This window comes from Ceratotherium simum, chromosome 26 (genome assembly GCF_057802395.1).
Source record: "Ceratotherium simum simum isolate JZ-2026a chromosome 26, ASM5780239v1, whole genome shotgun sequence".
Lineage (NCBI taxonomy): Eukaryota > Metazoa > Chordata > Mammalia > Perissodactyla > Rhinocerotidae > Ceratotherium > Ceratotherium simum.
The window spans coordinates 38,961,056-38,972,383 of record NC_141925.1 but is presented as its reverse complement, the minus strand read 5'-3'; the positions used below and the strand labels follow the sequence as shown (position 1 = coordinate 38,972,383).

General features: G+C 39.1%; 2 protein-coding genes across 4 annotated transcripts in view; both read right to left on the bottom strand.

Moving 5' to 3' along the window:
- Nucleotides 1-578: 578 nt before the first annotated feature.
- On the bottom strand, nucleotides 579-10,951 carry LOC106803951 (cytochrome P450 3A12-like; the record flags this gene model as incomplete). Its single annotated transcript, XM_087449239.1, has 4 exons — nucleotides 579-1,114; nucleotides 5,477-5,641; nucleotides 7,931-8,155; nucleotides 10,736-10,951. Coding segments are annotated over 4 exons (702 nt in total), but the record flags the coding sequence as incomplete, so codon positions are not given.
- The window catches only part of ZSCAN25 (zinc finger and SCAN domain containing 25), a 104,018-nt gene continuing 98,190 nt past the window's right edge, over nucleotides 5,501-11,328 (bottom strand). Inside the window, exon 9 of one of the 3 annotated variants that reach the window (XR_015548616.1) lies at nucleotides 5,501-5,639. The gene's annotated coding sequence lies outside the window, so the exon portion shown is untranslated. The remainder of the gene's footprint in view (nucleotides 5,640-11,328) is intronic. The other 2 variants (XR_015548617.1, XR_015548618.1) reach the window with 2 other exon arrangements.

The following is an 11,328-nucleotide window of genomic DNA, read 5'->3' as shown; positions in this document are numbered from 1 at the left end:
ATTTAGGCCTAAATTATCCAGGAAGGGAAAAGGAGGGAAAGGAAGAGGAAGAGAGGAAATGGTAAGGAAGAGGCAGAAAAGGAAAAGGAAAAACCTATGCATTTCTGATACCAACTGAAACTGATGAATGCTTTTAGCCTTTCTGCACAATCAATTTACCAATCAATCTTTTTCCATTTGATCTTCATTGTGTTAAGACAGTTGGGAGTTGAGGATGGAGTACAAAGAGGTATAAGAAAACATGTTTCCTGCCTTTCAGAAACATCAGGAGACACGAAATGAAAACATTAAATCAAAACTAATATTATAATAAGAGCCTCAGTTGAGTGTTACAAAAAATATATGCTCCAAAAATGTAGAATTAAACTATGAATGTACTTTCTAAGCAACGGGCAAAGTCACAGTGGATTAACTCTCACATATCTTAATATATCAAGTGGGAGTTCTGAAAAATGCCCCACCCAACCAGTGATTGTGATGGTCAAAAGCATTTAGGCACTGGCTCTCACTGATTCAGTTCTATAGAGTCCCACTAATGTGCAAGAAGGCATCAAATAATAATTTTGTAAACAGATGTTTATTGACCTGCTCAATATAATATTTCATAGAATATTCAAAATGAACATGTGATATAAATGTCTCTACCATACTCAACACAATAATTCTTGTTTTCATTAAAATTTGCTGATAAAATCATCGAGAAACTTTTATTCTTGATTAGTGCTCAGGAAGAGTAGATGGTACTAACTGGGGTGGATGGAGATCGTCCTGTGAGAACAAGATAAGCTGAGTTCACATATCTTGCACTTACTTAGTCCCCTCCCTTATATCACACAACATATGATTCTCTATGTAGACACTGAGAAAGCTCAAGGAATGTAACAATCCATAGGAATCCATCAAGTGCAGTCAGTTAAGCCCATCTTCATTCTGGGTTTTATTCACAAAGTAAACTGAGGTCTCTGGTGTGCTGGGATACAGCTTCCTCGAACAACAAAATGGAAGTCCTTAGGGAGAGTCAGGCTCCACTCACGGTCCCATCTCTGGATTCAACCTTTAGAACAATGGGTTTCTGTGGTTGAATAAGTCCTTGAGGGCCTAATTTCAGGGGGATCTGCAACAGTTAAACAAGAATATGAGAACTGACTAATAAAGTTCCACCAACAACAGAAGTAGACAAGACACATTAAGGACAATAATGTTTTACAAACATATAAACTACTTTTAGCATCATATAACTTTGATTCTTTATACTTAGTCTGTAAGCTATGTCAGACTGGATAGTGAAAGCTTTCATCCATCCATTCATTAAAGAGAGGACCGTTCTGGACCAGGCCAGAGACAAAATATCTACAGAGCACCATTCTGGACTAGGCTAGAAACAAAATCATGGTGGCTTGTGGTTTTTTTTTTTCCTCTGAGGAAGATTGGCCCTGAGCTAAAATCTGTTGCCAGTCTTCCTCTTTTTGCTTGAGGAAGATTGTCCCTGAGCTAACATCCCTGCCAATCTTCCTCTACTTTGTATGTGGGACACCACCACAGCATGGCTTGATGAGTGGTGTATAGGTCCACACCCAGGATCCAAACCCACAAACCCCAGGCCGCTGCAGTGGAGCAGGCAAAGTCAACCACTACACCACCGGGCCAGCGTGTTCCTTTTTGAATTAAGTTTTAAGTAAAAAGAATGAACTTTTAAAATTTAAAACCCTCAAAATTCTCAGGCATTATGGCAAACTATTTTGAAAAGCCATATAGAGTTAATTTTGTGCATGCTGACACTTGCAAGGTAACCCAAGTGGGTATTACACATTTTAATTGTATGGGCCATCTTCAACTTCTAAAGAGTTTAGTCACCTCTCCCAGTGGAACCCATCCAGTTTCATGATGAGAAAAGTTCATTGTGAATATTATTCCTGTTTTCTAACATCTCTTGGCTCCCATATGTAGTGCAAATGGTGACCTTCTGACCTAGAAGTCTTTTGTTTTGGTTTTTTTTTTTTTGAGAAAATATGTATATTAAACCCATTCAATTTTATTATTTGTTTCATTATTCCATTTAGGTTCTGCACCAGTCATTTGAAATAGCAACCTCTATATTGTCAAAAGTTTAATGCAAAACACTTATGGTTTCACTCTTTCCACCTTACTTAAGGTCTGTAAATAAAGGATTCATCCCAAGGTTTAATCTCTTATGGAGACTTCTTTGAAGACCAAAAAAGCCTAAGTGTTGCAATGGAATATGCCATCCATAAAAATGTATTTTTTTATACGTTTATTTCTAAAAAGATCACTAAAGAGATCTATCCAGCAGATAAAAGAAAATATTCAGTTCAATAACAACCCATGAGAAGAGAGCCTAGGTCCTTGTAGAATTTGAAGTTATGTACACATTGGTTTTCTAATTTTATTTAATTATTTTATTGAGATCATATTGGCTTATAATACTGTGTAATTTCAGTGTACGTTATTATATATCAATTTCTGTATAGAATGTGCATCATGCTCACCAGCAACAGTCTAGTTTTTATCCGTCACCATACATATGTGCCTCTTTATCCCTTTTCCCTATCCTCTACCCCCTTCCCCTCTGGTAACCACTAATCTGTTCTCTTTATCCATGTGTTTGTTTATCTTCCACATATGAGTGAAATCATACGGTGTTTGTCCTTCTCTGTCTGGCTTATTTCACTTAGCATATTACCCTCAAGGTCCATCCATGTTGTTGCAAATGGCACAATTTTGTCTTTTTTTACAGCTGAGTAGAATTCCATTGTATACATATACCACATCTTTATCCACTCATCCATTGATAAGCACTTGTGTTGCTTCTATGTGTTGGCTATAGTGAATAATGCTGCAATGAACATATGGATGCATAAATATCTTTGAATTGCTGATTTCATGCTCTTTGGATAAATACCCAGTAGTGGGATAGCTGGATCATAAGGTGTTTCTATTTTTAATTTTTTGAGAAATCCCCATACTTTTTTCCATAGTGGCTACACCAGTTTGCATTCCCACCAGCAGTGTATAGGGATTCCCTTTTCTCCACATCCTCTCCAACACTGGCTATTTTTTGTCTTGTTAATTACAGCCATTCTGACGGGTATAAGGTGATATCTCATTGTAGTTTTGATTTGCATTTCCCTAAGAATTACTGATGTTGAACATATTTTTATATGCCTGTTGGCCATCTGTATATCTTCTTTGGGAAAATGTCTGCTCATATCCTCTGCCCATTTTTTTTATTGAGTTGTTCGTTATTTTGTTGTTGAGTTGTATGAGTTCTTCATATATTTCGGAAATTAACCCCTTGTCAGATATATGATTACACCTACAGTGTTTTGACTGATAGTTTTAGCCCCATTCTCACCCAGCCACTCCTTCAGTGTTGGGGGAGCCACCAGCAGATTAATCTTCAGGACTCAGTTGACTGAAGGGCAAGCAAATTGCCATGGAAGGTGAGAAGCACCAGCCTGTGGATGACTAGGAGCTGGCAGAGAGTGTCTGCCCCATCCCACGTGTGCAAGAGACCTGCTTTCTCTCAGGACTGAGTCCCCTGTTTACACACTTACAGGATTGCCACACAGCTGCCCTAAAGCCACAAATAAGATGGAAACCATCTCTATCCTCCTCTCTCCTACAGAAACCCCAGTTAAGGAGAGAAGCTGCAAATTTAATGCACAAGTCCTAGAAATAATCCTTATTTTAGGGCCTTGTTTGATATGAATCAACGACAACCATTTTTTAAGTTCTTCAGAGGAGCGAGTCCAGATCTTTCTATAAATGTAAAACCTTGTTATTTTATAATTTCAAATGGCATACATATATTTCCCCCGCAGATAAACACACACACACAACAGGCACAAACAAAAATTTCATTTGTTAAATTTTTAAAGTTAAAATTGTTCAAAATTTGTATCCAAGAGCTCTAAATCAACTGCAAATCACTCCTTAAGCATTTACTAGATGACTGCAAGGCACCATTGGGAGTTTATGAAGGGAATAAATGAGGTGCTAGAGTTAAAAAACATTCTTAGGTACAAAGAAAACATAGAGAACCACACTGGATGATTTAATAACACAATATTAAGTTAGGTGGTCCAACCAATGATACCAGCCTGCAGTAACCAGTAACAGAGCAGAGGACAGAATGGGCTCTGAACTGGATGACGGACGCTCCATGGAGGGGCTCGGGGATAGAACAAGGACTTGAAGGATGAGAACAGAATGGGGGGTAGAGCAGGAAGAATTTTTATAGGGTTATTATTAGGATGTAAAAGGAGTCCAGCTTGACTGGAGCAGGGCTCTTGGAAGGTGAGGCCAAATATCCAGGATGGCCCTGGACTGTGGAAATCCTTCACATCTGGCAGAAATGCTTAAATCAGTGATTCTCAACCTTGGCTGCACATGAGAATCCATGGGGTGCTGTTAAGCCACCAATCTCAGTGAATTATTTTAGAATTTCTGAGATGACCTATGCATCAGGACTTTTGTGTATGAGAGGAAGATTAGCCCTGAGCTAACATCTGTTGTCAATCCTCCTCTTATTGCTGAGGAAGATTGGCCCTGGGCTAACATCTGTGCCCATGGTTTGATAAGCAGTGCGTTTAAGTCCACACCCGGAATCAGCAACTGTGACCCCAGGCCACTGGAACGGAGCGCACAAACTTAACGATTATGCCGCCAAGCCAGCCCCTATCGTTGGGTCTTTATAAAGTCACAGACTTAGCAGTCCGGAGCTGACAGGTCCTACAAGTCACAGATGGCGCCAAATAGATTCTCTGGCCAACAGAACAAATTATTCTTTGAATAAAACACATTCTTATCTATGTACAAATACACAAATACATATACTCCTCGATTTAAAAAAAAAATTCCCAATAAATTAAAAACAGAAATACCATATGATCCAGCTATTCCACTACTGGGTATTTATCCAAAGAACAGGAAATCAACAATCCAAAGAGATTTATGCACCCCTATGTTCATTGCAGCATTATTCACAATAGCCAAGACATGGAAGCAACCCAAGTGCCCATCAACGGATGAACGGACAAAGAAGATGTGTGAATACCACTCAGCCATAAAAAGGACAAAATCGTGCCATTTGCAACAACATGGATGGACCTTGAGGGCATTACGCTAAGTGAAATAAGTCAGACAGAGAAAGACAAATGCCGTATGATTTCACTCATATGTGGAAGATAAACAAACATATAGATAAGGAAAACAGATTGGTGATTACCAGAGAAGAAGGGGGTGGGCTGAGGGAAAAAGGGATAAAGGGGCACATATGTATGGTGATGGATATAAACTAGACCATTGGTGGTGAACATGATGTAGTCTGTACAGAAACTAAATATAATAATGTACATCTGAAATTTACACAATGTTATAAGCCAATATGACCCCAATAAAATAATTTTTAAAGTCTTAATAAAACATTATCTATGCAGAAAGTTCACTGTCTGACCTGTGTTTCTTTACAAGGTTTGAAGGAGAAGTTCTGCAGCATTCTGATGACAGCAAGTTTCATGTTCATGATAGCAAACCTCATGCCAATGCAGTTTCGGGGTCCAGTTCCAAAGAGCAGGTATAGATAAGGATTTATGCTGTCCTTGTTCTCCTTACTGAACCTGGATCCAGAAGAGAACAAGTTAATGAAATATGAAAACCACAAGAGCTGTAGGTTTGTGGTTCTCACTTAGAGTCCTCAACCAGTAGTACACAGGATACTTCTGTGGGCTAGTCATTGACATCCTGCTACAGGCATTTGCTGTGAGAATTGTAAGCGACAGATCCTTTCCATTCCCCTTACCCCATAGGAGATTTCAGTCTTGTTCAGGAGATAAAATGAATGCTGTTTAAGAGAAAATTTATCTTTAAACATGAAAACTACATTCAGGGTGATGACATATTCACACTCTGAAAGGCAAGGCAAGTAAGAAATGAGAGTGATTGAAGGAAAAGTAGGTTCCTGCTTCCACACACCCTGGTGTTGGTCATGTGCTCATGGAAAGAAGAAAGCAGGAGAAATGCCTCCCACTATTTAAATTGTTATTTTCTCTTCTCTTCCCTTCCTCCCCTGCCCTCTGCTCCCCTTCTCTCTCTCTCTCTCTCTCTCTCTCTCTGTCACCTTCTCCACCCCCCCTCCCCCCGCCATAGAAGAGCTTAGATTAGATGATTTTCATGGGCATATAATGCTACTCTACTATAGTATAATCACTGATTTCCTTCTCTATCTGTTCCACCAGCTATAAATTCCTTGAAAGTTAGACCTACGTTTTATTCAATTCGATTCCTCAATATGTGATTACCCGAACAAAAATCATGGATTTGGGGAAAGTGAATGGTATTGTGGTTATGTACTTTTTAAAGAGTCCTTATATTTTGGAGAACATTCTTGGATAGTTATATACAATATGCCTTAAAACAATATGGGAATCAGGATAAAGGTAGCAGTGGTGTGAGGATGATACAGCTGACATGGGTTGGTGGTTGTGGGCAGGTGGACACATATAGATACATCAAAGGTATTACACAGACTTGTGTCTATAGAATATGCTTGTATATATGTCAAAACACACATAGTTGTGTATATATCAAAAATTTTCATAATAGGCATTTTTTTAACATTTGTATTTCTCACTGCCTGGCCCAGTCCCTGACACACAGTAAGCGTTTACTATCTGTTTGATGACTGAATGAATCAAAGAGAAGTACAGTGAGTGGTCTCTGGTTTTATGTCTGTGAAGCTGTAGGAAGGGGAACTGCTGACCTTTGAGGAACCACAGAGGTCCTCTGGTCCAGAAAATGGAGGACTTTATCAACTCTGACTTTCTTCAACAAGTACTACGTGTAGATGCTATGCCAGCACTAGGGACACCATGGCCAACAAGACAAGGTCCCTGCCATCAGGGAGCTTCTAGTTGGGAGCTAATAAAAGTCTAGATCTCAGCTAGTGCCCTAAAAAGTTCATTCCAAATTTTGCTCACCAATAAAATAAATGTGAAAGCATCAGCTCTTTCCAGAGTTCAGCTGTGAGCAAAGTTAGATCTTGGTTAAGAGTTCCCAGAAGAGCATGCTCAAGGAGGATGTCTCAGACATCTAGAGAGCACATGACTTCACTTTGGAAGGGTCGCCAAACACTGAGAGTAGAAGGGAGCTGGCAAAGGACTGCAGCCATAGACAGCACTGGGGGTCCTGTGCTCACCTCCATTCTCAGTGAGGCTGCTTAAACCATCAGAGGGAGGACCTCTAGGTCATTACCTGAATCTTAACAATAATGCTAGAGGAAACAGCACCAATGTTTAAAAAAACAGAATGTGGGAACGTTGGTGGTAAATTCAGAGAGCTGAAGAGAACAGCACAGAAAAACATAAAGGAAAAATGAGCCTATATTCCCCAAATCAGATAGTAGTTCAGTAAATTATGGCAAATGCATGCAATCACACACACATATATATATATATTTATAGTATATAGATAGAAAGACATATATAGATATAGATATAAAAACATATATATACATATATATAGTAACATAGGATATTGTTTATAGTTTACTGGTAAATAAAGTAAGCAATTCAAAACCAAATAAAATATAATACTATTCAAATTTTTTAAAATCTATAAATGCAGAGAAATATGTCCATAAGGACCTATAGCACATTGTTAATGAGGCTTATTTTAAGGTATTGGGACTGTGGGCAGCTATAATTTTCTTTTTTCTAGTACACAGTTTGTAAAATTTTGACAACAAACAATGATCACTCTTGTAAAAAGAAAAACAACTGCTAAAAATAAAAAGATGTACAAATGAATGATTGTAAAATCACATGTTTGTCATCTATACGAAGAGATATCAGCATATGCTCCCACCAGCCTGGATCATAGTAGGTTCTCTTTCCCAGGGGACCCTGTCCCTTTTAGGATGGAACTCCTCAGGCTCTGGCCAGAACTCTGAGGCTTGGGGAAGAGCAAAAGTTGGAACCATCACCACTGTTCCTTTGGGAATGAACACCCTACTGATTTCCATATTTTTCTTATAGACCCTCTCAATTCTACCAGCAATTGGGAATAGTCTGAGAGATTCCTTCAACACCATATCAAGATACTCCATCTGTACCAGGGTATCATAGGTGGGAGGTGCCTGGGAAGAAAGCAACAGATTTTAATAAATTGAGATTTGGGATCAACTTTCCACTCAGTCTCTGTAGTACTATTGAAATGTTAGGAGTACAAAAGAATAATTTATTTTGGTAAAGGACTTTAGCATTTACAGACATTTTAATATCTATCATGTCCTTTGACCTGCTCAGTGACCCATTGAGATGCATGGAGTAGCATGCACTCCCAGGACTATAGGAGACAATTGGGACAATCCCTCAACAGGGTCTGAAATCCCTCACACTACCATGTAGTGGATTTTCTTTCTCATGTGAACAAATGTGACTAATAGACTATGGCATTTACTCTTCAGTGATATATGCCAAAGTCACTGTTTCCTCTCAAAAGAGAGGCCATAACATCTGTACCAAGGAAGGAGAATGTGTAAAAGAGCAAATCCACTATTCAACATAAAGTTTTTTAGTTGAAAATTCCTAGTTGCTAACTCTTTGGTTTATATAATATATAATTTGGACAGATACACTGTATTATATTAAAAACTCTACAAGTAATTTGGGGAGAAACTAGTTCCTTTCTAAACCAAATAAGACAAAAGAATGTTAAGATTGGATGCTACCTGGGCACACGATTTCATTTCTAGGGAAAGTTATAAAAAGGATCAGAATTCCACCCTCAGCCCCATCCTATGTTGCTGGAACAGTTTCCTAGTTGTCGCTTCAGGATTTGAATGTAAGCTCTGAAGATCTAAGCAAGCCACTGCAGTCCCAGGGGGTCAGATCTCTATACCCCACAAAGAAATCCAGTTTTGGCAGAGATCAGAAAAAAGTGTGTACAATATGTGGCTATGACCTGGTATTATATTGAAGAGGCAATATTGTAGAGGTAAACAGTCTGTCTCAGGAGCCAAATATCCTGGATCATAGCTTGGCTTCTTCACCGCTAGTTACATGACTAGTTTATGGAAGTTATTTCATCTCTCTGTAGCTCAGTTTTCTGATATGTTCCATGGAGATAATTTGAGTTGACACTTCATGGGGCTGTTGGACAGAGACACTCACTGCTTAGCCAACATCCTTGTAGTCTCCACATTTCCCAGCCCAATGAACTTAAGGGAAATCAGCTTTGGCGACGGGCTGTGAGCTGAGGTGATGTATGTCACTTCAGGGACAAAACATTTGAAAAGCCAGTGAGCAATACTCTAGCTCTTTATTCCCCAGCCAACGGGAAGGCCTCATGTTCCAGACAATCAGCTAGAAGAAGGTGGAGCCTCATAGCCTGTATCCCTAGTAACTATGTGGAGCAGAGACTCCCACTCTCATCCTCCACTACATCCACTTGGACATATATGTCAGAATCTATGCAGAAATAGAAGTATAACGATGTACACCTGAAATTTATACAATGTGATAAACCAATGTTACTGCAATAAACAAAATTAAAAAAAAAAAGAAGTAAACCTTCGCTATGTAAAGCTATGGAGATTTTAGGGATAATCTGTTACTGAAGCTAAACCTAGCCTATCCTAACATAGAATTTTATGAAGATTAATTCATTTATAAATAGAAAGCATTTAAAAGAGTCATATTTAGAAATGAGCAAATATTAGCTTCTTAAGTTGTTATTGTCTTTGTAATTATTCTTATAAAAAAGGGAGAACACAATGTTTAGCTAGTCTCTGTCTCCAAGTGAACTTTTCATCATATTTCAAACAGAAGAATCTCAATATGGGCTTTACCAGAGAAAAGAGAGAATCTTTAATTTAGGTCGGTCCTGAAATGTTTTCTTACCTTACATCTGAAGGACCTAAGACTCAGAAAGATCATAAGAATTGTCCAAAACCACAGTCAGGACTCAGTCATGTCTTCCATTTCCTACCCTATGCTCTTTCCTGTACACCAGGCTCTCCTAGTCTTCAAAGTTTACCCAGGGTAGTAGACTGCACTAATGGTCCCAACTCTCCACCCCTTTCTGTGTCCATGTCCTTTGCCATCTAACTTTGTGGTGCCCTCCCACTCTGACTCTGGGGTTAGCTTGGTGGCTTCCTTTAAACTAACGGAATGTTGGCTAAGTGAGATGCAAGCACAGTTTTGAAAGGCACCCATGTGACTGAGCTTCCTGCTCTTGGCCTCTGCCATTGCCCTGAGAAGAGTACACTCAGGCTGGTTTTCTGGAAAATGAGAGACGTGTAGAGCATGTGTGGAGCTGAGTCAGCCCACCCAGCTTAGCCAAGGCTAGCCTAGATCAGCCAACAGCCTGACCAAAACAAGTCCAGCCAATGTCAACAGAGATAACTACCCAGACACTTGAAAAGCAAATGCTTATTGTTAGGTACCACTGAGGTTTTGTGATTTTTACTTGGCATAATTGCAGGAACAGATAACTGACACACCAGAGCCAGCACTTTTTTCAAAGATCTTATATTTCCGTGAGTAGCTATACATTACTCATGTCTTTCCCTCTGATTTTGTCTCTTTAGATCTTTCCTAAATAGTGCAGGTGAAAGAACTGATGCTTATGCTTTTTGCAAAAATACTCCTAGGAAGTGGTGAGGAGACATTCTTGCTAAGACTTCACCCTCCCTCTCCAGGTATCATCCATTCACCTTATTGGGGAAAGTCGCATCAATATCCTCCTGCAGCTTCTGCTGGACATCACAGTGAATGGCCAAAATATATATAAGGAAGGAAAGAGAACTGCTAGTGGTCTTGTAGCCAGCAAAAATAAAGATAATAGATTGAGCCACGAACTCCAGATCAGACAGAGCTAAAAGGAGAGGAAAGACATTGTAGGTAAACCAGTCAATGTTAAACAGCACAGTTTAGATGATGAGAAATCCAAATGAAACTCCAAATCCCTAGGGAAAAATAGAAAAGCAGTACATAGTCAAACTGGGAGGGGTATGCCCTCTGATGTCTATCTGGCAGAGCCAGAAAAAGGCAAAAATTGTCTTAATCCAGTTTTTCCCGAGGTCTACACTATTCTTGACCGTCTCCTCTTGATTATGCCACCGTCCCCACCAACACAGCTGGGTAATTTAAGAGAGAATGTTTCCATCTAAGATATATAGTGTTATCAGTATGTCCCTTGAAGAATTCTAAAAGTACTTTAGCTATAAGTAATGTGGAATAGCATTACCCCCAGGAAAAAACTTAAATTATTCTAGCTAAAATATAGTTTGAAATTTTTCAAAAGAGG